Source organism: Taudactylus pleione, unplaced genomic scaffold (assembly GCF_031769625.1).
Source record: "Taudactylus pleione unplaced genomic scaffold, aTauple2 ptg000154l, whole genome shotgun sequence".
NCBI lineage: Eukaryota > Metazoa > Chordata > Amphibia > Anura > Myobatrachidae > Taudactylus > Taudactylus pleione.
In genome coordinates, this window is record NW_028284556.1 from 7250963 (window position 1) to 7276616 (window position 25654).

The 25654-nt window shown below is 44.4% G+C and overlaps 1 protein-coding gene across 1 annotated transcript; it reads right to left on the bottom strand.

Moving 5' to 3' along the window:
• Window positions 1–12285: 12285 nt before the first annotated feature.
• Window positions 12286–23590, bottom strand: COX20 (cytochrome c oxidase assembly factor COX20). Its single transcript, XM_088474364.1, has 4 exons — window positions 23385–23590; window positions 19377–19491; window positions 18349–18412; window positions 12286–12744 (listed from the first exon to the last, which is right to left on the bottom strand). The coding sequence occupies exons 1-4, from the start codon at window positions 23418–23420 to the stop codon at window positions 12609–12611; spliced, it is 351 nt and encodes a 116-aa protein (XP_088330490.1). The 5' UTR covers window positions 23421–23590; the 3' UTR covers window positions 12286–12608.
• Between the last annotated feature and the right edge of the window lie 2064 nt (window positions 23591–25654).

Genomic DNA, 25654 nt, shown 5'->3' on the forward strand with positions numbered 1-25654 from the left:
ATCATACATCTTTCACACTGTTCAAACAAATATGCTCAGGCATAATGTGTAGGGCTTAATGGGAAGAGTTGGCATGCCAGTATGTTAAAAAAAAAAAAAGGTGTGACATTTAGTCCCCTCTGAAGCCAGTGTGATTCCTTCAGCTGTCACATTATTTGTACCAATCTGACTTTTGTCACTGCCAATATTTACTTGCTGGCTCTGACTGACTGAAAACGGCCTTCAGTTTACAAAACCAGACTACTAATTTTTCATAACATGCCTATTACAAAACTTCAAAGCTGTGGATTTGGTTATTACTTGATGCATTATTTCCCCAGTTTATACTTTTGATAAATATGGACAATCTTTCTTTGTAGAGTATACATCACAAATATAACTTGCGGTGTTATGGAAAGAAATATCCAATCCTAATGGCATAAGAGCAACTATGAGACATGCATCTTCATTATAAGGCCTGGGCACATTAAATTTTGTTATCTACAAATATATGTGTGCAGCACTTTATTTTTGGGGTTGGATCCTTTTTGCCCATTTGTGCGGATTTAAAGAATACAAAAGAAAAAAAAAATCCAGTAGAATAAGTAGTAAGAGAAATTGGCTTATTGCAAATGTTAGCATAAAGCTTTAATTACCTGGGGCTTGGATGAATGTTTGTTTTTCCTACTGTAAACTACTAGCAAGGACTACACATCTAGATCTCGACACAAACTTTTATACAAAAACATTGAGATTGAGAACTGTTACTCATTTCATGTAACCGTTGTGTGGATAGGTAGTACATTTTATTTAATTGAGGCAAATTTCATGGATTAGAATTTCAGCAGAAAAAAAGTACAGAAATGTGGGAAGATTGAATGAAGTGCAGGTGATGGATGAGAGCCTTCCTCACGCAGCCCATGGTGGCTTCCTGTTAGCTTGTGATATTAGCGCTTACATGGTTAACTTTGTACACTGGGCTAAAAATCCCAGAGTCTGTGCTAGCCGGGCTCTGGGGACTCCCTCGACTGCTGTCAGAGCCAGGGATCAGGTAAGCTGCACCCGCGTGTATATGCAGTCGCATGCCTCTGGTCTCTGGACCGGAGGCGCTAGCAGTGGCAGCAGGCTCTCCCTCTCCAGAGGAATACTCTGCGGGACCACTAGACCACCAGGGAATAATGCCAGCAGCGGGAGCCAGCGTCCCTGGGGTTAATTGCTAGCCAGGGGAGGCAGCCTTCCCTGTCCAGCTGCTCAGCCCAGTGTGCCTTTCTGCTCTGTTCACAGAAAGATGAGAAGCACTTGGAGCATTCAATCAATAGGGAAAAAAATATATATTAATGCATTGGTCAAATATTGCATATAAAATGATGTATACAGTTTAAAGCAAACATAAGAGGAGAAATAAATCCCCCCCAAATACAAAGATAGTTAAAAAGTCACAGCTTATGCATATAATAGTAACACTGAAGGGTGAATATGGTTTGAAAAGAGTAAAGGAATTTGCATATGTTCAGTTTAAATTGTCCTTATGTATCAGATTTGTGTCCAAACCGTTCCAGAGGCGACGCTGAGCTGCTTCCTCCGGCGGCCATCTTCTCTGGCAGCATTGCAGATCTCCCAGGCAGCGTGTGGAACGGTCCCCCTGTGTACCTCTCCCCTGCTAAAGGACCGTGTACACAGCACTCTAGCCCTCCCAGACACCGAATCTGGGCAGGTTGATTGTAGTTACAATGCAGAAAGGTAATACTCACTGCACTTTGTATGTGACACTTGCTAGTGCCGACTGCTTTTTTTTCTGCTTACTGTCAGTCTATACCTATCCCTTTTCTTCTTCTACGGCCCTGTAGGTGTGGGGTAAGGGCTTGTCTCAGACCTCACTTATATAAATTCACGTATTTGTGAGGTCTGTCACACAGTTGTATGCTACACTGTGCCATATCTGTGGGCTTGTGTGCTGCATACTTGTGGGTGCGCAGGAATCAAACACTGAACTTCCCTATTGTGTTATGTATACGTCATGTCTGATGAGGAACTTGAGCGCTATGCGGCTCCTACCTTGTTCTCCTGCAGATGCTGCGTCGCAGGAGTAGATGAGGATTTATCACAGGATGGACTGTGTGCGCACGGTGCAAGCAGTTATCTGGTCCCTCTAACCCCCAATATCACAAGATCCTCCTTGGGCGGTGTTTTCCCAGGTGCTGGCTTCCATCGCGGACCGTCTGGCGGTCCCGACTGCTCTCCCCACATAGGGGGTTGCCCCAACCAGCCATCTCCCTTTCCCTGGGTATACCGCATTTATTGCAGTCTCCCCCTGGGTCTCAGACTGTTTGGATATACATAGGTAACCCTGTATATGGACTGTCTCCTCCAGTGACACAGCAGTCTGTTATTCCCTTTCAAGGTCTCCCTCAGGTGGCTCAACCACCATGGGTGGATGTGTTCTCCAGTTCAGGCCAGAGTTTGGCGGCCTCATCTTCGGCCTTTCAAACTTTTACAAGCCTCAGAAGGAGTCTAAACGCCCTATTATGTCATCCCAGTCTGCGCAAATATCAGACTCTGAGGTGTCCTCGCATGATGGGGAATTGCTTGAGGACTCTGACTCGGATTCCCCTGTCCGGGAGGTGGAAACGAAGTCTTACATTAATGTGCCGGCATTGATTAGGGTGGGCTGCGGTCCATTCTTGATATAGAGGATGACACACCAGCTCCTAAATCCAAGTATCCAAATTTCAAACAGACCAAAGTGACTTTGGCTGTTTTTCCCCTATCTCACCAGCTGACTGATCATATGGTGGAGGCCTGGCAGTCGCCTAATAAGAGGTACCAGCCGCAGAAATGTCTATAGTCTAGTTATCAGTTTCCTGCAGGTCATTGCAAAAAGTGGGAAACCCTGTGCTTAATCAAAAGCTACCTTGCCTTTGCTGTCCATTTCATTCCTAAAGGATCCCACAGACAGGAAAGTGGAGACTTGTTTAAAATCGATCTATTCTCTCAGGGGTGGTGGCCCGTCCATCCATGGCCATCGAGAGCTGGGCCAATGTACTGGAAGATACTTTTCAAGAGGATACTCCGGAAATGCAGAGAGCTTTAGTGGGGCAGATGAGGGATGTCTCTTCCTATATTGCAGAAGCGTCTTTGCATGCCAGTCTTCTGACTTCCAGTATCGACTGCAGCGGTGTCTGCTTGCCGGTCTTTGTGGCTGCGTCCTTTGAGAGCGAATGCGGGTTCCAATAAAGGACTGGAGGCCTTACCTTTTAATGGGGAGATACTATTTGGCCCAGACCTGGACAAAATTGTGGAAAGTCTGTCAGCTTTTCTACCTTCGGCAACTGCACCTTCTAAGGCTAGGACCTGCATTTCGGTCCTTTCGTACTCTGGGAAAGTCCAAGGGACAGTCTTTCCTGAGGCAGTCGACGACCAAGGCCGCACCTAAGCTTAAGAAACAAGCGTGGAGTTCTAGACACCCTCCTTCCAAGCTGGAGGATAAACCTGCCTGATGGGACGGGCCTCCCTCTGGGGATCCCAGAGTGGGAGGCCAACTTCTTCAATTCGCCCAGTGCTGGTACACCACCACCACGGATGCCTGGGTTCGAGAAGTGTTCTCTCAGGGGAACACTTTCTCCTTTCGTCACAGACCTCCCCATCAGTTCTTCTGCATGAGGCCTTGCAGATTCAGGAAGCAATAGAGCCCTCACTGAAAGCAGGGGTCATTGTTCCCGTTCTGTCTTCTTAACGCAGAACGGGTTACTATTCTACTCTGTTTCTGGTGCAGAAACCCAATGGGTCTCATTGGTCTATCCTCAATTTAAAGTTGCTGAACAAGTTCCTCAGAGTTCCCAAATTCAGGATGGAAACTTTGCGTTCCCTTATTCTGGCTATGGAACCTGGGGACTACATGGTCTCCTTGGCCATCCAGAATGCCTACCTTCATGTTCCTATAGTGCCTTCACACCAATGGTATCTGAGGTTTGCTATACGTCAACACCACTACCAGTTTCAGGCTCTGCCCTTTGGCCTCTCCACGGCTCCAAAGGTATTCACCAAAATTATGGCGGTCAAGGCTGCCCATCTTTGGAGCCAGGGTATACGGCTTCTCATCAGCAAAAGATTTCTCTGACTCTGGAAAAGCTTTCCTCCTTACAACTGCGGGTGCCTGGTCACTCGGCAATGAGGGTTCTGGGGTCCATTGTGTCGGCATTCGATATTGGTGGAGTATGCCCAGTTCCATTCCAGGCTCCTGCATGGGCTGATTCTGTCCAAATAGAACGGGTTACCACACTGGATCAGGACTCAGATTCTGGTGGTGTCTCCGGAGGTGCGCCTGTCGCTAGCTTGGTGGCTTCAGACATCTCATCTATCCAAGGGTTGCCCCTTTTGGATGCCGGACTGGGTTCTGCTCACGACAGATGCCAGTCTCCGGGGTTGGTGGACAGTGACAGGTACACTTTCACTTCAGGGCTGATGGACTGCGGAAGAAGCTGTTCTCCCCATCAACATTCTGGAACTTCGGGCCGTGGACAGGGCCTTCCAGTTGTCCGGTCACTCTCTTCAAGTAAGGGCAGTGCAAGTTCAATCAGACAATGCCACCATGGTGGCTTATATCAACCATCAAGGGGGGACTCACAGTCTAGCAGCGATGTCACGGGTGTCGCGCATCCTGGCTTGGGCGGAGTGCCGCCTTCCGGCCATCTCGGCAGTCTTCTGTCCGGGAGTCCTCAATTGGGAGGCAGACTTCCTCAGTCGTCACGATGTGCATCCTGGGGAATGGTCGCTTCACCCAGAAATATTTCAACTACTCGTGGACAGGTGGGAACTGCCGGAGGTAGACCTCATGGCCGCCTATCACAATCTACCCGTGTACAGGTCCAGGACAAGAGATGCAGGCACAAGCCTGGTGGATGCGCTGTCAGTGAAAAGGACATTTCAGCTGGCTTATCTATTCCCTCAGATATACCTGCTGCCTCGGGTCCTTCGGAAATTTAAACATGACGGCGGCACGTTTCTGTTGGTGCTCTGGCTTGGCCCAGACGTCCTTGGTACTCCGATCTCCATCGACGCTCCGTTCCTTCTGCCTCAGCGTAGGGACCTGTTAGCTCGGGCCCTGCCTTTACCCGGATCTGGGTAGTCTGTCTTTGATGGCGCGGCTCTTAGACATCAGTATTAAGGTCCCGGGGTTTTTCCAGTTCTGGCATCAGTATGATGCTTCAGGCACGCAAGCCTGCTTCCACCAATATTTACCACAGTGTGTGGCATACTTTATTTTCAGTGGTGCGAGTCCAGAAACTACGATCCACAGGCGTTTCTAGGATTTTGGCATTCCTTCAGTCTGGTTTGGAACTAGGCTTACTCCTAGCTTCTTTGAAAGTTCATGTGTCTGCACTATCCGTGTGGTTCCAGCGTAGGATCGCTAGCCTGCTAGATGTCCACCCCTTTTTCCAGGGGGTTCTCAGGATTCAGCCTCCCTTTGTTCCCCCTGTGGCTCCTTGGGATTTGGCAGTGGTGCTTCGGGCCCTACAGGGTCCTCCATTTGAACCTCTTGAGTTGGTGGAACTGAAGTGGTTGACTGTTAAATCTGTTTCTCCTGGCTCTTGCTTCAGCCAGGAGGGTGTCAGAATTGGGGGCGCTTTCCTATTTTTCTCCTTTTCTGATTTTTCACCAGGACAGTGCGGTGCTTTGCACTTGCCCAGGGTTTCTACGTTCCACATTAATCAGGACATTGTGCTGACATTTCAGTTACCTGATCTCTCGCCTGGTGAGGCTTCCTTAGATGTGGTCCATGCTCTCAAAGTTTATGTGGACCGGACTAGTTCCATTCGGAAGTCTGATTCCTTTCCGTCCTCTTTGTTGGCAGGCCAACCCCTCCTGTGAAAACCAAACAAACTTTAGCCCGTTGGCTTTGTTTGGTTGTGTGAGGCTTATGCACAGGAGGGTTTGCCTGTTCCAGCCGCTGTTAAGGCTCATTCTACTCTGTCTGTGGGTCCTTCGTGAGCTGCTGGCCGTGGCGCCTCGGCTGTTCAGCTATGTAAGGCGGCCACCTGATCTTCCATCCAGACCTTTCTGAGGTTCTATAAGTTTGACGCCTTTGCCTCTCAGGATGCATCCTTCGGGCGCCGGATTCTCCTTTCAGTACAAGAGTGTCCCCGCCCTTAGTTGAACTGCTTTGGGGAAATCCCTAAGGTCAACCCTGTGGACCCTGAAGTAGAAAACAAGAGATATGGTAAGAACTTACCTTTTTGTTATCTCTGTTTCTACGAAGTGCACAGGATGGCCCGCCCTGCTGTACTTGGCTTCATATGGGCTATGTGGCTGGTCACTGGTTTTCAGTCTCCCTGTGAGTATGATTCTTGTGTTCCAGTCTTCCTTCTGATTTTTTCCTCTTCTGGCCTTGGCTACTTACCAACTGAGGTGCCTGTGGTTCGGGGGTGGGGTATAGAGGAGGATGGACCCAGTGCATCCTGGGAGCAGCAAAAGCTTTTAACTGCTTGGTGCCCGTGGATCCAGATCCAGCTATACCCCAAGGTCAACCATGTGGACTTCGTAGAAAAAGAGATAACAAAGGTAAGTTCTTAGATCTCTCTCTCACGAGCTATGGTATCAGTTATTTTCTATAGCACACACATACTGCTGCACTTTACATATAAGATTTGTCCATTTCCATCTGACTCTGCACCAGTGAAGCTTACAATCTATGGGCCTGATTCACTACGGATTGCTATTGCGGATGTATTTGAAAAAAAAAAAAAACCTAGGTTATACAAGACCTGACCCAGGTTCAGTGTAAATGGAGCTGACTTGGGAATATCCTGGGTTGAAGTGGCAGTGTAAACGGGTCTGACCTGGATTGGAACCATGTCCCAAAACTCAGGTCTGCCATGGGACTTAGGGCTAGAGTAATACTGCGTCTACACCAAAGGCAGGAGTTTCCAAACTCTTCAATACACCCTAACAGTCCAGGCTTTAAGGATATACATGCTTGACCACAGGTGACCCAATTAGTACCTTAGTCAATTTGATGTAGCTACCTGTGCTCAACCATGGATATCTCTAAAACCTGAGCTATTGTAGTGCCTTGAAGACCTTTGTTGCCCTAGGGCAGAGGTTCCCAAACAGTTCAGGTATTATGGGCCCTATACATCAGAGATGGAGCTTCGTGATCCTGCAACCCGGGATCGCATAAATCCAACATATTGGATTTCGGCAATTTGACGATCTCGATCAAAAAATTATCGCAATTGTCAAATCGCGGACATTTGACATGTCAAATGTCCGCAATCTGGCGATGAATTGCAGAACATCGATGGTGGGAGATCGGAAATTTCCGATCGCGGCAATCCATTGCAGATGTATGGGCACCTTATGAGACATCCATGGTTGAGCACAGGTGGTTAAATCAAATTGACTGAGCTACTAATTAAGTCACCTGTACTCATTCATGGATATCTCTAAATTGTGTAGCCTTGAGGACTGTGTTTGGGAACCTCTGCCCTAGGGTATTAAGTTCCAAAGAAAATTATGATTAGCTGTAAAACCCACCACCTCAAAGCAGGGGTTACTATGACCAAGATAAATTCATCCCTTTGTTCCTATGGGTCTATAAAGTAGCCTGAGACATATTTAATATGTGGCCAAATCTGAACTAGAAAAAGAAACTGCGTGAGATGGTGCTGGACCAATAAATAAAAATAGGAAAAAGAACAGGGGCAGACAAAACGATATGTAATAGTCTAATCTACCACATGATGCATGGTATCTTAAAATGGAACCCTAATATACTCAGTCCTCATAGGGTCCCAATAGAATTATTCCTCCTTTTTGTACTACTGGAGAAAGAACGACCTCTTTCCTCTGATAGGCCTCTTGGTATGTTTCTACACGTTCATACAACATAAAAAGAGAAAAGAACCACGCTGGTGTATGTTTCAGGACCATATTATGTTCACATCACATAAGGTACACAAAGTCCCTTCAGAAACCCCAGAGTGTACCCAACTCACAGGAAACAAGATTGTGCTGTACCTATAAAGGTTTCTTTTTTTTTTTTTTTTTTCCAGATTCTTAACCACACGTGCCTTTGCATACACCAGATAGATGAATGGTAAACGTATCCCACTTACAGCAATCAATTTCTGTATAAACATATAACGGTTTCTTTAAGGACATTATTACATTCCATCAGGCTCTTCTCTCCCTCCAAGGTCAAACAAAGGATATAAACCACGTGGAAAGTAGAGGCATTAGCTTTTAATATCCAAAATGTATTATATCCACAAAAATAAGTTCAAAACAGCATAAGTTCCAATATCATAGATCACAGGTTCTCAAACTCTGTCCTCAGGACCCCAAACAGTGCATGTTTTCCATATCTCTTCACAGAATCACAAGTGAAATAATTGGCTCCATCTGTGGGTGTTTTAAAATGTGTCAGTGAGTAATGAGTACACCTGCTGGGTGACCTGAAAAACGTGACCTGTGTGGGATCCTGAGGACCGACTTTGAGAACCACTGGCATAGATGGTAATAGAGGTGACCTGTAATAAGTTGCAAAAGTCCAGACTCTGGGAACAAGGTGTGGTACAAGATACCTTTGTATCAAAACGATGCGGTAGAGGGAGGATGATTTGTGAACCTTTGATCAGCACTTGTTCCCTGACCTGGACTTTTGCAACTTATTACGGGTCAGGTTATATCTTGAAAAAGACCCCAAGGGCAGCAGTGAAACATGTAGGTGATCCAGTGGTCTTTATATCTCACGAGCCGGGCAACTATCCAAGCCAAACCCAGATTGCTCTAACATTGTGCCTCCCGAATAGATGCTACTGTACTAATTGTTGTACTCTTCAGTCAAAGAGCCCCCTGCAAAAGACCCTTACACAGAGATCCTTCCTTTATTCCAAGACCATTAAAGATATTGGGCCTGATTCAGACCCACTCGCAAGCGGCTGTCCGCTCGCAAGTGGGTCGATGTTGTGCACTGCGCATGCGCATGACGGCGGGAGCTCCGTCGTGCGCATGCGCCAGACGCGACGAGCGAAGGACTTTCCTTCGCTCGTTGTGTCTGATCAAAGGGGGCGTGCTGTTGATGTTGATTGACAGCACGCCCCCTTTGGTGGGCTTGCCGGGGGCGTGCCTCCCTGACGGGGGTGTTCCCAAGGAATGCCTACCGTCAAAAGCCGGCCCACTGACATCACTAGTGATGTCAGTGGGAGTGATTTTGGCTCGGATAGAGCCAAAAATCACTCCGGGCCTTGCGGTTGAAAAACTCAACCGCAGGCTCCGGCTCGCAGTGGCGATGGTCAAGACCATCGTGGCCATCAAACTGCGCTCGTATAGGCTGTGGGTGGTGACCCACAGCTATACGAGCGTCCAGGAGGATGCTCCATAATTATGGAGGGCGGCCCTCATTCAGAGCGTGCGCTCTGCTCAGAGCGTACGGCTCTGAATGAGGGCCATTGTCGCCATTCTCCCTGCACAAAAACCAAATTCTCCGACAACAAATTCATCAGCCGATGAGAATCAGGGAACTACCACTGCAAGCTAAGGGCCTGATTCAGAGGCGCTCGCATGCGGGTCGATGGTGCCCTAGTGCGCATGCGCACGACGGAGGGAGCTCCATCGTGCGCATGCGCGAGACTCAGATAGCGACAGCCAAGCTGTCGCTCCAGGTCTCGCACCAAAGGGGGCGTGCTGTCGATGTTGAGTGACAGCACGCCCCCTTTGGTGGGCGTGCCGGGGGCGTGGCTGCCAGACGGAGGCGTTCCCATGGGAATGCCTACCGTCTGGGTCCGGCCCCACTGACATCACTAGTGATATCAGTGGGAGTGATTTTGGCTCTGATAGAGCCAAAATCACTCCAGGGCTTGCGGTCACCGAGACCCTTTCGCAGGGTCTCGTCGCAAGCCCGATGGTCTTGACCATCGCGACCATCATCATGGACGCTCGCATAAGCTGTGGGTGGTAACCCACAGCTATGCGAGCGTCCAGCAGGACACTCCAAAAAAAATAAATAAAAAATAACACCGTGATTCAGAGCGGGTGCTCGTTCAGAGCGTCCAGCTCTGAATCAGGCCCTAAATCTGCTCTCCGATTGCCGGTTGAGCAGAAACACTGGAAATCCTGTACACCCGGCGTGCAGTCCTGGGTGAATTAACAATGTGCTCGCTGTGAATATTAGGCTCCCCGGCTGTGGGTTGAGCTAGGTCTCTAAATCCTGAGGACTTTGGACCTGACCGTGCAGCCGCTGTGAAAAGGAATTGTGACAGGAGACTTTACAGGTATCAACTGCAGCATAATCCTATTAATTGTCTTTGAGAGAGGACTGCCTCTACAATGTTGTGATTTTGTATGGTATTAACATCTTACCATTTGGAGGCTCTTGAACTTTTTATTAACTATTGTCAGTGGGTGTATGATTTAGAAATTCTATTTAACGTGCTTTTAGCAATAAATATTTGATTTTTACAATTAGTTACAGTGAACTTGTTACTTGTATCCACTCCCTGATTCCTAAAGTTACTTTATACATTTTCTTTCTTGGCTTGGGACGGACTACCCCATACAGCTTCATTGAATCAGGGTGTGTATCTTAACTCATAAGTGCCTGGGATCTTTTTATACAGCTCTTTTTCTAGTTCAGATTGTATATTTTGGAAATGGAGTGGGTTTCCTGTTATACTGTGAGGCTGCTGGTTTGTGCACTGCAGAGATCCAATTTATACCAAACTAATGCTGTGCATACACTATACAATTTTCTGTCAGATATCTGTCCATCTAGCTGGTTGGAATGAAAACCTGGTAATGTATGGGAGCAAATGACAGTCGATCATATGGTTTTAAATACTGGAAAACGGACAAAAAACAATTGTTCAAATTGGTTATATTCGTGTGTTTTAACCAATATGTCTGAACAACCATTTTTGTCTGTTTTCCAGTGTGTGTGAGCAAATGGTCGATTGTCATTTGCTCCCATACATTACCAGGTTTTCATTCCAACCAGCCAGATTGGACAGATATCTGACAGGCATTCGGTATGAAAGACCGGCTGACGCATGGCCGGCAGTTCGATTCCCGGCAGCGTCAGCCCGACAGATGCAGAGATCCCGACAGCGCTGGAAATCCTGATCGTCCCTTGGTAAGTACAAACTAACCGAACCCTCCTTAGGGGTGCCTAACCCCCCCCCCCGCCCCCACCCCCCCCGTGCCTAACCCGATTCCCCTCTAAGTGCCTAAACCTAACCCCCCCTTCCCCGCTGCCTAAACCTAATGCCCCGTAGGGGTGCCTAACCCCCCCATGGGGGTCCCTAACCCTCTCTCCCTTTAGCCTAACCCTCCCGAGGGGGTGCCTAACCCTAAGTCCGGGGTGCCCTAAACCTAACCCTCCCCCCCTCCCGGAAAAATGACAGGCGTCTAGATTTAGACGCCTGTTATTTAACCCTCGCCGGGATAAAGCAATCGGGAAGCTGGCTGTTGGGCTTACGTCAGCCGGTTTCCCGATTGAATCCCATCTGACAGATAATTTTATAGTGTATGCCCAGCATAAGAATCAACAGGGGTGTTAGTGCAGCTGGATGACTAAATGCAGTCAATAGTGGACTGATTACCATCCATCCAAACAGGCATCTGATATAGACCAATCTTGTGGCCTATACACATTGTAATTTACAGCTAGTTAGGTACAAAATGGTGTAAGTGGTAGTCATAATAGCTTATGAGCACTTTCTACACGTAGTTTTAACGTGAACTTGTGCATTGAACAATTGTATAAGCCACACTGAAAACCAGTACAATTTTCTTCAAACTTGAGACTAACCCCTTGAACATTATGGGCTGTAGGTACTGGAAGGGATGGGCTTTTCTACGCAGACATTGAATGTATGACCTTCCACCCTCTCAATTTAGTGATGTTTGTATACTTTCCTCACATCATGGCACCACTATCGCATGCTTTGCCCTCCGGAATAATTACACAGTTGGACAGAAGACTGTTTCACACATAACTAGCACATTCCAGTGATTAGATTGCCTACAAGCCATTTTAGAACTTAAAAAATAAAACCATAAAAAAAAAAGGCTTTAGATAAGAAATAATTGCTACATTTGTGTTCTTGCTACTTAAGGAACCAATTGGCTACAAGGACTTAAAGCACTGCTGCTTTGGCAGTTACTAGCTGTATATAGTGGAAGTATCACAAATGTTCTTGCACACCTATAATGCCAGAACGCTATGGAATTGGGGAAAACCGAAATACTTGCACCAAATTTACTTTCTCCCAGCAAGTCCAATAAAGATGGTAAGCATGCCAGACATACTGTAAGTAGAAATTAATCATACATTCTTTATTGCCAAATGGCCAGCTAAAATATAGCATGAACAGTAATTTAATAAAAATAAAGCAATATTATATAGAAGTCATTTAGACCGTATTGGTCTTGAGAATCATTCCCCTTTATAAAGTCAATTGCCTGTGTATTCATCTGATGGGATGATCTGAGTTACGCAGCAGTGAATGCAATATCCCTTTTCCTCTTCATTTGAAAACATTTTATGTCCAGGTCAAGTCTGGCTTCCACATTGACTTCTAAATGATTTCTGTGCAAGTTGCTTGCAGTCCATAATTGTGGTTGCTGGATTATTACTGATCCCTTTTGTATCCGTCAGGTATAACTGGTTTAATATCTGTGCCTTCATAAAGGATCTGTTTTTTAATGCCATCTTGTAATATTCTTTGTTGAATCCTCATTTTTGCATGGTTGTATCTACAGTATATCCTAATAAAACATAGAAAAAGTCTGTTATAGTGCAAGTAAAACCACTATTTGAGATTAGTTTTAACCAAAGCATGTGTATTAATTAGCTAATACATGATCATGCTAAACGCTTTCACCTAGACTTATTAAATGGAGATGCTTAGAGCCATATTCAGTTACCTGTGAGCTGCCGCCGGAACGGCTTTGTAGGATATGGATCTAGCCAATTTTCTGCTTGCAGCCTATGGAGGTGGCAGCAGAAATCAGACTACTGTATTTGCAGTAATGACTGCAGCACAAGCTTGCATACATTTGAATATTACCCTTATGCGGGCCATACACGGTGCAATAAAACAGCCGATCCGACGGATTGGTATGATTTGGCTGCTATATCGTACCGTGTATGGGCCTGATGTCGGACCGAGCGCGCGCCCATGGGGTTGTACATTGCACCCCGATCTTACTGCAGTATCAGTCGATCAGGGGATGCGATGTGTGATGCCATGCAGCGCTATGCAGATAGGGGAAGGGGGAGCCGGCATATCGCACAGTGTGTGGGGACCGCCCAATATGTCCGACGTCTGATCCCCCATCGTGATGCATGGTGCCATCTCACTGTGTATGCCCCGATTTAGTGTGAGAAAACTGTGCCACTGGTTTGCCTTGTGCATATTTATTTCCCGCAGCATGTCAATGCAGTCACTAACTGACATGCTCTGCTTTGCCGTTTTAGTTTTTTTTTTTTTTTTAGTTAAGGGTTATCAATCTTTCCAGTGCCCGTGAAAAGTCCAGATAAAAACTGTCAGTAAAATGTTAAGTGCTCATTACGGTAACTAGAGTCAAGAACATTACACATATGGTATTGTTTATTTATTATATGCTATATATGTTTAACTTCTGTACCTTTATTGTTTGTACACTCTGATACTTAATAAAAAATTGTCTTAAAAAAAAAAAAACATGTTAAGTGCACTGAATTCAGCACTTCTTTAAAAGACATATGAACCCCAGAATGTAAATGTATAATTTGCTGCTTGGCATTATTAGAGCTTTGCTATTACATATAAAATGTTGTTGGAGTATGAGCACAATGACTAGGAGGGTACTGTTGAAGTGCAGTAGGCATATGCGGTTACTATTCCAACTTGAGGTGATAGTTATTCCTGTAAGAGAACTCACTAATTAAACAGTGTGGTACGATATGTCGACATGTAACATGTCAACATAAATTTATTTACTATTTTACCCTAAATCTAGCACTAAAAAGCTATGTTGACATTGACTGTCAACATTCTGACCAGATACCCTAATTTATACAGAGTATTTCTTTTGAACTTTACAGAGTTTCTTCAGACATAATACATAATAGGTTACTTGGTGAGGGGGGCAATGGGGCGGTACATTTTAGCTATTCCCTGTCATTTTTAAAGGGGATCATTTTAACCTTTTTGGAAATGCATAAGGTTCGCAAATCATTAACCTACATGTATGGAGCAAATAAAAATAAAGAACAAGTAAGAAACAACACCCAACAACAGTCTTGCAGCATGCAATACCCATCCACCTTTAGATGCTCTTAAAACAAAGCCAACTAATAAGACTTAAGATCTCTGACAAAAAAATAAAGTTGGTTAGACCTCTTAGATATACGGTCGGCCAATACGGAATTAATTCAAGATCCACATGTAAGTACACAACCAGTGATAGCAAAATACGCGCTATAGCGTGTTTTTATGTCCTATAAGAAGCTGGGGACCCAGTTTTTAAAACTTACTGGGTCCTGTAGGACGCGCTGGCACTGTGTTGTGCCACAGTAGCCAATCGCCCCACGGTGCCGTATCCCCCAGCCAATTTGTGGTTACCTCCTTTGCTCCTGCTGGGAGCAAAGCCAATCGCTGCGTGTCCCCAGCCAATAGTCACGCAGCGCCGTGTCCCCAGACAATAGCGCTCTCCATCCATTGCCGGCGGAGGCTGGAGCTACCCGGGGAGCCTAAATGGAGATGGGGAAGCCAGCATAAGTTGGGCAGCAGCAGAGAGGAGCCCGGTTCCTGCAGGCTGAGGTGGAGGCAGTAGGTTCCTGAAGGAGAGTGGCATCATCCTCTAGCAGCCTGCACGCCTTCAGCCAGCTGAGCTCTCTGCACACAGGAGGTGGACACTGCACAGGGCAGAAAGGAGCTGCATGCGGACAGCAGTGACCAAGGGCTCCCAGCAGGAGCAAAGGAGGTAACCACTGCCCCAAGTTTTATTTACCCTTACCCCCTCCACCAGTACTTCCTCAGCTGCTATCCTGACCCCCTCCCTATTCCCAGCACTGCCCCCAGTATTGCCTGCCCCTAACCCCCTCCTTGCCCCCAAGTACTGCCCTAGCTGCTATCTACCCTTACCCCCTCCCTACCCCCAGTAATGCCTGCCCCTAACCTCTTCCTTTCCCCCAGTACTGCGCCAGCAGCTATCTACCCGTGCCCCCTCACTGCCACAGCTATCTACACTTGCACCATCCCTACCCCCAGAGCTGCCCCAGCTGCTACCCTGACCCCCTCCCCATAACCCCATCGTTGACACCCAGTACTGTGCCAGCTGCTATCTAACCTTGCCCTCCTTCCTACCCCTAGTTCTGCCTTCCCCTAGCCCCCTCCTTTTCTCTCGGCGCGATCACTGACAACTATTTTCTAGATAACCTATTTTATCTACCTCTTGGCATAATATGCTGAAATGGATAGTAGTGGGGTTCCACTATAATGCCCAATATAGTTATTTCACACACAAAAAAAATATATATATTTAACCAAATAATGATACCGGGTGCCCTCACAAATGCATATTAATATGCTAATATACTACCCATTTGGTGAGGCACTCCTAGATAATAAACATCACTGTGACAGCGGCATGTATGGCAACGTTTCAGTGCCCTTTAATAATGAGGCACTTTCATCAGGATAACAACAAAACGTGTCCTACCTTAATATAGACAATCACCATGTGTACGCCACTGCTGACCGGGTGCGAGGTCCCGGATCTAGCAATGGCGTACACATGTTGATGTATGGATACAGAACTACCAGACATGAACTATAATGCCCTTTTCTTGGCAACCCCTAAAAACTGTATGAAAGTGACAGGAACAGTATATGTAACCAGAAGAGGGAGAGATGCCCTCTCAATACCTTGAGGTTTACAGCATAAAAATATTGGCAGAAATGTTATCAAAGTTCTAGTTCAAAGGTCAAGCTCTAAAATCAGATCAGATTCCCATAAATTTTTAAACCTGTCTTACTTCCCTAGAGCTTCCACCTAGAACATTACTAGAATTCTTTGGGCTCGATTCAATTCGACGTGAAATGAATAGCGCCGAAAGGGAGCTCCCGTAGCTATTCAATTCAGTGTTGTCGGAGAATGCCGGTTCTCGTGCCTTAAACATGGTGTTTAGTCACGAGAACCGGCACTCTCCAACTAAACTGCCCCGGTACGATGCGGTTTCCACAGCGCTAAGGGCAGAAAACAGCATTTCGCCAGAAGTTTTGTCAGATTTCTGCTCGCACCTCAGGAGGTATTCGAGAAGAAGTCCTTAGTCGGGTTTAACAGCGCACTGAATTGAATAGCTCCGGGAGCTTCCTCCGGGCACTATTCAATTCTTGTTGTATTGAATCGAGCCCAGTGAGGAAGAGAGGATTGGCTGCAAGTTAGCCCAAAGTACAGGGTTTCCTTAGTCGAAAGTTTAGAAAAGAGCTAAAATGTGCAAAACGTATATAAAGAACAAACTGAAGAGAAATAGACTTAGACTGTACTCCACCCATAAAAGACCAAACCCATCACTGAGAAACCTGTTAATCCAGAGATTCCCCAACTTGGTCCTCAAAGCACCCTAACAGTACAGCTTTTAAAGGATATCCATGCTTGATCACAGGTGATCACCTGAGTCAATTTGATTTAACCACCTGTGCTCAACTATGGATATCTGTAAAACCTGAACTGTTGGGGTGCCTTGAGGGCCGTGTTTGGGGAACTCTGTGTTAATCCATTTCCTGGGGGCAAACAAGGAATCCAGATTAAAAGGGTAATACATTTAATGGAAGTTACAAACATGCACCATAAGGGGAGTCCTTATAGTCCCATGTAAAATTAAATGTTCAAGATAAACAGGTGAGGTGTTCGGTTTTACTTTATATTTGTATATATTTATTATGTTGTTGCCATTTGGTGTTGCTCTCTACATCTGAACATGGCCACTGTACAATTTTACAGGAATATATTCAAATATACAAAGACAGTTAACGCAAAGAACGATTCCCATCTAAAATGGTTAAAAAAAGGATTACATTTTGCTTCTAGCACTGATCAAAGTCCATTTGAATTATTTATAGAGCTCAACTATTATAGTGGTACATTGGGCAGAAAATATTATCTTGTATGTAATCAAGTAGTTAGAATGTACACAAGTAACTCATAAATAAGATTTGATGTGCCTTTCTAAAGTAGAATCATTGTGAAAATTGCTTCTTAGCGGCTATGAATGAATTAAATCCAATCTTTCATATACACTGTCCATTACATCCAATCTTTCATATACACTGTCCATTACATCCAATCTTTCATATACACTGTCCATTACATCCAATCTTTCATATACACTGTCCATTACATCCAATCTTTCATATACACTGTCCATTACATCCAATCTTTCATATACACTGTCCATTACATCCAATCTTTCATATACACTGTCCATTACATCCAATCTTTCATATACTCTGTCCATTACATCCAATCTTTCATATACACTGTCCATTACATCCAATCTTTCATATACACTGTCCATTACATCCAATCTTTCATATACACTGTCCATTACATCCAATCTTTCATATACTCTGTCCATTACATCCAATCTTTCATATACACTGTCCATTACATCCAATCTTTCATATACACTGTCCATTACATCCAATCTTTCATATACTCTGTCCATTACATCCAATCTTTCATATACTCTGTCCATTACATCCAATCTTTCATATACACTGTCCATTACATCCAATCTTTCATATACACTGTCCATTACATCCAATCTTTCATATACACTGTCCATTACATCCAATCTTTCATATACACTGTCCATTACATCCAATCTTTCATATACACTGTCCATTACATCCAATCTTTCATATACTCTGTCCATTACATCCAATCTTTCATATACACTGTCCATTACATCCAATCTTTCATATACACTGTCCATTACATCCAATCTTTCATATACACTGTCCATTACATCCAATCTTTCATATACACTGTCCATTACATCCAATCTTTCATATACACTGTCCATTACATCCAATCTTTCATATACACTGTGCATTACACAATTTAGGTGCTACTAATGTAATAAAAGATGTATTGTCCCTTTTATTCACATGCCCCATCTATACGATTCCCACATGCTGAAAGGAACACTTACAATAATATACACAAGATGGAGCAGATCTAGCCAGGATTAAAACCAAGTGATGAGAGATTTTCTTGCATAAAGGCAAGAAAAAAAAAAAAAAAGCCTTTTTGGCTTACACTATGAAGTACCTGTTTTCTATGGATTTCTATTTAAAATAACATTTGTTCTCATCTTACCAACTGCCCAATGTACTAAGAATGAATCCTCCAAATGCCCAGTCACAAGAACGTTTGACTCTGCCTGTAAGCGAGAGAAAAGTATCCTGAACGGTATAGAATAAATTTAATAAAAATTACCAAAAGTATACAGAATTGGAAAAGGAAACACTTTTAATAAGTTATGAGTACAAGATACAGGTGAAGGGCAGGCTATAACTGGTGCATTAACAATTAACTGGAGAAAAATAAGTCCTATGAGAGTTCTATGAATATGCCTTCCTACACCCGGAAAATATATCATCACATTTTGAGTCTAAGAGGTCTATTTACTAAGCAGTGTTAGGAGACAGAGTGAAAAGGGATAAGAAAGGGATAAGGTACCAGCCAATCAGCTCCCATATCTTGCAGGCTGTGTTTGAAAAATGACAGTTGGGAGCTGATTGGCTGGCACCTTATCACTTTTCACTCTGTCTCCTAACACTGCTTAGTAACTAGACCCCTAAGTACATTAAAAAAACAGAAACCCAGTCTTGCTATGAGATGACCACATACCTAAAACCACTACACATTTACGGTTCAATTGAAATGTACTCGCTCCGCAAGCCTGTACGCCTATATGCCACACTTACAGTAGCCCTGGACTTGCCGATTTTTATTCACAGCTTAAATTAGCCACAAGTCAAGGCTATGAGGGGAGAGAGATGAGGTGCCATTGCTGGTGTTTACACGCCAGTGCAACTCGCCCCCTAGTGGCTAATTGAATCAACCCCACAAGGGGAGAGTGAAAAGATTCCCTTTTTTTTTTATTAATTGCTCATAAAATTGGAAACAGAACTTTTTTTAAAAAAAAATGCAGTCCGATTAGTAGCTTTCATCTCCATTTGAAACTACAAAATTGCTTTTAAAGTGGATCTGTAATTACTTAATCTTTATGAAAATAGCATGGGCAAGCTTATTTGTTATTCCATTTCTACATTTCTGCAATATCAGCAAAGAAAAGTGAGCAGGCCAAAGAAAATATAAGATTTTCACATACGATCACTTACTTGTTGCAAGAAAATGGCTAACACCAATCAGTAATGAGCCAACAGACCCGTAAAGAACAGATTCTCGTGCACATGGCGTCTTTTTCACGTCAAGAATCCATAACAACCTGAAAGACTAAAGGACCAAACAACAGCAATTTTTCTAGCAAAAAATCTAAATCCTGCATATCTGTATTAGAGATGAGCAGTTTGGTTCTACTCTGTTCTTTTCGCCAAATTTGGATTTATCTTATTCGCTATCGAAAACGTATAGCCAAGATGCTGTTTTAAGATCCGAATGTAACAGAGTAGATTCAAACCACTCATCTCTAATCTATAGATTATTATACACAAAATAACACTTTAATATGTAAGACCTTAATATAAAAACAACCTTCATAATGTGATATTTTTTATTGTATTTTAAGTTTAGTGGTATTTTATCTATAATATAATCTCCTTAGAGGTCTGTCTCTACAGTAGAGCTAAGGGGAGGCCACACCGACCTCACAGCTCTCTACGGCTGCTGCTAGGCACTGAGAAGGCTGGAAGCTGCAGTGAAAGTAGAATGAAGGTTTCTAAGGGATCTATTTATCATTAAATAATTGCGGCATATTCTATATGTGGTACCTCCATTTCCGACAGCAGCAGCAACCCCCATAGGTTTTTATGAATCAGTCCGATTTGGCTGCTGCAGCTTACGCCATCTGTATGCAGTCTCTTTACTACAAGCACATCGCAGGGACAGGCTCCTGTCAGCGCCCCTGTCCCTGCATGTGCTAGCTAATACATTCAGGAGGCATTATTGCATACTGCTATTCGATCATGGGTGCTAATATCGCAGATCTCATTGAGTATGTGACTTGATAAATGGGCCCCTAAGTAACCGGTCATGACCCACAATCGACACGCCAAACGACGTCCCCATCTTCCCCCCAGAAATCATGGTAAGAAGCAGGGCATTTTAAAAGAGGAGGGGGCCTGTGTGCAAACTCAGTGCAGGCCCCCCCCTCCCTCTCTGGCGGTGCTGCGGCGGCTGCCGGTGCAGTAGATTTTGGAAGTGCCAGAATCTACTGCGTATGCGCAGGTTTCAGGGAAAAGTTTTCCCGGGGAAAGCAGTACTGCGCCTGCGCGAGTCACTGGGAAAATGGCCGCCGCCATTTTCCCAGTGATTTTTGCTGCTCTTCCGAGCAGCACTCTGGAAACAACGGACAGGTAAATATAAAGACTATAATGGGTGCAGGGTGTGTGTCCCTGGACCCAGGGGCCCGTGTGGACTGCACACCCTGCATCCATTATAGAAACGCCCCCCCTGGTAAGAAGAGACACCAAGATGACACAGGTGGGAGGCAGACAGAGATAAAAGGTGATAGACTAGGGGGGTGTAGAGGTGAGCTAGATACAGGTGGGGGGGACAGATGAGAGATGCAGATTGGGAAGGAGGAGACAGATATGAGAGATGAGAGGAAAGTGGAATACAGGTGAGACAGATATAGAGGATGGAGGGAGCAGATGAGAGAGAGACACGCAGATTGGGGGGGGGGTTGGTATGCAGAGATGAGACAGAGCTCGTGGTCTAGCGATTGATGGATCCAAATTAGCAGTCATTACATTTTGTACTTACAATTAATATGAGTAAAGGGGTTTCTATCCCTCATCCTTTGGGACCTTCCAATAGTGGAAATGATTATATTAACACCTAGGAAGCAGCATATGAACACTAAACGGTTCAGATCCCTAATTATAGCTATAATGTAACAAATACGACAGGTCTACCTGTTCTAATGTGATTTTCCTGTCTCTGTAAAACACTGTAATGCATGTGTGGGCAATAAGCGGCCCCCCAGCTGTTTATTTTTACCCGTTATTTATATAGCGCACACATATTCTGCAGTGCTTTAGAGACTATTTGGCCAATCACATCAGTCCCTGCCCCAGTGAAGCTTGCAATCTATATTCCCTATCACATACACACTAGGGTTAATTTGTTGTTGGGAGTCAATTAGCCTACTAGTATATTTTTGGAATGTGGGAGGAATTCGGAGTACCCGGAGGAAACCCACGCAAGCACAGTGAGAATATACAAACTCCACACAGTTAGGGCCGTTGTGGGAATTGAAACTACCTCAGTTTTGTGAGGCAATAATGCTAACCATTACACAGTCCGTGCTGCCAGCTGTTTTAGAACTACACATCCCAGCATGCCTTGCAACAGATTTGATATTTGCCCATGCTAAGATGGGTGCAGGGCATGTTGGGATGTGTAGTTCAACAACAGCTGGAGGACCTCTTATTGTCACCCCTGCTGTAATGTCATATAAGCACAATGTAGCTAAACCAAGCAAAACTGAAAGCACCATCTCAGTGATGCAGCATCTTGTGAATGCACAAAAAAAGTTGTTATACCAATTCCACCTTTCAGTGACAAACACCACTCTGTTTTGTATTATACTGATATATACACCTAAGGCCCCTACACAATGGACAATATTTTGAACAATTTGGCCTATTCCCGACGCATTGGAACAAATCGTCCAGCATGTACGCACTATGCGCGCTCCTGCGGCATCATTCGTTGCATCTTTAGATCTTTTGTACATGCAGGAAGATCTGTCAATCTCGTTAGTGATTTGCCGCAGATCGTGCAGTGTGTATGCACTGCTGAACGACCAGGCAATAAGGTTATATTATATAGTTAACGATGTAACCACCAAACGATGCACAATATATTGTTTGGTCGTATGTTGTGTATGCACTAGATCATTTGCCTGGGTGTTCAGGGGAAATCGTTGATGACATTGCATCGTTTGCAAGTTGTTTAATATGTACCAACTTTAGACTAGGCCCGTATTCAATTAGAAGCAAAAAGCAGAGATCCGCAAAATAGTATTGCCGATTGCGACTTTTTGCCAGGCGGAAACTTATCTCCGTATTCAATCCATTCGCTTTTCACGTACGCGGAAAGTCAATGCAATGTAAATAGGCAAAAAAGATTCGCCTATGAATAGCAGGAGAAAAGTAGTGCATTTTTTTTTTATTTTGGGGTGCAAAGGTGGGGAAACTACTCAGAACCCTTGGGACAGCACTCCAAAGGATAACTGCGTCAAAAAATCCCTAAAAATAGTGAGGGACACCCCAAAAAAGTACTTTGAAAATGGGGGTACAAGCTTTAAAAGTAGCTAAATAGACTTTTGGGGAGGTCTGCAAGTAGTGGTGAGGTGTTTTTTGATTGCAGGTGCTTGCTTAAGGTGCATTTTTTACATTTACTTTAGCGACTTTAAACCATGCTTGCACCCATTTTCAAGTACCCAAAATTTGACAGGACTACTTATTTTCACCCCAAAAAACCTGCTTAATGCTATTCTTCACCACTTGTGCAAAGACGCTAATTAGAAGAAATTGACACACCTGAAATACCCCAAATACCTTTATTAAGGCTGTTCGGGGCATGTACATTGATCCCCAATGTTAGTACATCTTTGGGGAGTGTCTGGCTGATTTCCCCAATTCTGTCAGCACTTTTTACCTTGCTTGCATTCGCCGGGTCACGTTTTCGCATCTTTTGGAATTGAATAGGGCAAATCGCGGGCACACACACGCGAGTTTCCGCAGCTAAAATACGCAATGTAGGTGAAAAGTCCGGCAGGTGAAAAAGTATTGCGGGTGTAAAACTAATTGAATACGGGCGTAAGTATGCAATGCTATTAATGCTATCTAGCTGTCCAGGAACTACAAGTCCCATCATGCCATGCAAGCATACTGCAATATGTAAACTGGAGGAGAAAGGCACAGGCTGCAGCACACTGGAGTATATTTTCTGGTAGTAGATAGACCCCCTTCAGCATTTGTACCCTGACGTCATTCCTCACTATCCACGTTAATACACAGCAGCATTGCAGCACTGACCCTCACATACAGGATATACCCTGCAAAACTAAATCATATTACACGAGAACCACAGGCAAAACATTCAACGCATACAGTCTATTTATAAAATCTTTACACAATAATAATAATAGCTCATATCACCTCATCCTTTGCTGCATCTCCTTCCCCGTCCGCCATGTTGGTTGGCGCGATGCAATCGACCTTCAGCAACTAAACCAGCTAAGTACAACAGAGCGGACTAAAATGAATCCAGAGCGCCCCTGCGTGCAGTACTCTCTAGAAAGTGCTGTCAATCCTCGCTGGTCAGTACAAGGAGAACGGGAGGGCGTGTACTGCCGGCGCCATGTTAGGGCTTTGTAGGGTGGGTGATGTAGACTGCAATGACATTATAAAATGGGTGATTTCACCTAATAGCACTTTCCATTCAAATGAAACGTGAAAGTATCCGGCTTATATCTGTGCTGTATTAGTAGTCACTATGCGCTGTTACTCCTGTCTCATACATAGTTGCTACTCAACAGTAACGAATATTCAAAGTAATTGTATAATGTATGTACCTGACACTGGAACTTTGGGTCCCATTTATCAAAGTGAATTTGAGGTAAATTCCCCGAAAACACCTGTTTTCGGGGGTTTACCTCAAATACTAACGGGTATTCAATATGAAACGTTAACTTCACTGTCGAAGTTTATGTTTCATATCGGAGTTTTTTTCTGCGTTAAAGTATCGGGCGCGCTCCCGCGTATCCCCGTATTCAATTTGAAATAGTCGAAAACGGGAACCTCCGAAGTTGGATTTGCGTAAAGTTACGATTTTTTCCATAAAAAATTTGTAAGACCCCCCCCTAAAGTTGTAAAATCATGGGGGATCACTATGGGTACCACCGTTTTAGCCTTTAAATGAAAGTCGGGGATTTAAATAGCTGCAGCAGGTGTTTTTTTCCCGACATTGAAGAAGTGATGCAGAAGAGCACTTAGGTTATTTTTTTTCGTTTTTTAAGTGGTCCCATCAAATTTGGGGTACATGAAAATGGGTACTAGCATATTTTTAAGTCCCTAAAGTAAGTTTTTAAAAATTCTGCATTTGTGCACCTGCCGCTATAATTCTATTCTAGAAAACACCTGCCGCATACTTGCAGAATAGCCCTGAACCTATTTCCCTATTGTTAAACAATTTTTTCCCATTTTTTTCTTTTTTCACCCCAATTTCTAAATTAATTTTTTGGGGTGTCCCTATTTTTTTTTAAAACCCAAATTTGTTTTTTTATGGGTGTCCCGATTTTTTGTAGGACATTTCCTTTTAAGGGGACATTCCCAAAACTACAGGCTATTTTTTATAAGCCTACACCCCCAAACCCCTATTCTGCTTTTTTTTTCACTTGCTATAGTGCTTAGAAAAATTATACCTGTTTTTCAAAAAATGACCCTTGAGCCCATTTAAGGAAAAAAACGGGAATTTTCGGGAAATATGCCTGGGACCCCCCTAAAGATGTCCTGACATGCTGTATCACTATGGGTAACCCCGTTTTTGCCTGCTTATGCTGAAGCCTGGGGCTCTTCCCCATACCCCTTGCTTGGTGGGTATGGGGGTAATAGGGGGGCCAAATAATGTAAAACTATTGTACTTTACAGTGGAACTACAAGTGCCAGCATGCCTGCCATTTTGCACTTGTGGAACTACAAGTGCCAGCAGACATGCGGCACCTGTAATTTCACTGTAAAATAGTTAAAAAAGACAAAACACACACATCGTGCCCAGTATAAGTTTATTACATACAACTACCCATTCACACATACTTACCTATACCAGAAGTTTCTGTCCCCTTGTCCAGTAGTGATCCATGGTAGCTGGCCCTGCAACTGATTGGCTGATGGGACTGCAATGCCCCGTGAAGTCCCGGCAGCGGCCATTCGGGAGCTATGTGTATGTGTGACAACACACATACACATAGCTTGTATCGTGGATCGGGTAACTCGTTTTTTTGTTTTAAAACACCCATGGATTACTGCGGAGACCAGCGCTGGATGTAGGTGAGTATGAAATCTTTCTTGCAGGGCCAGCTACCATGGATCTCTACTTGACAAGGGGACCGAACATCTGGTATAGGTATGTGTGAATGGGTAGGTGTGTGTAATAAACTTATACTGGGCACGGTGTGTGTGTATTGTCTTTTTTTAACTATTTATTTTACAGTGAAATTACAGGTGCCGCATGTCTGCTGGCACTTGTAGTTCCACAAGTGCAAAATGACAGGCATGCTGGCACTTGTAGTTCCACTGTAAAGTACAATAGTTTTACATTATTTGGCCCCCCTATTACCCCCATACCCACCGCTCCAGGGGTATGGGGAAGAGCCCCAGGCTTCAGCGTAAGCCTGTGGTGCTCGGGAGAGGGGGGACCCTTTTTTTAC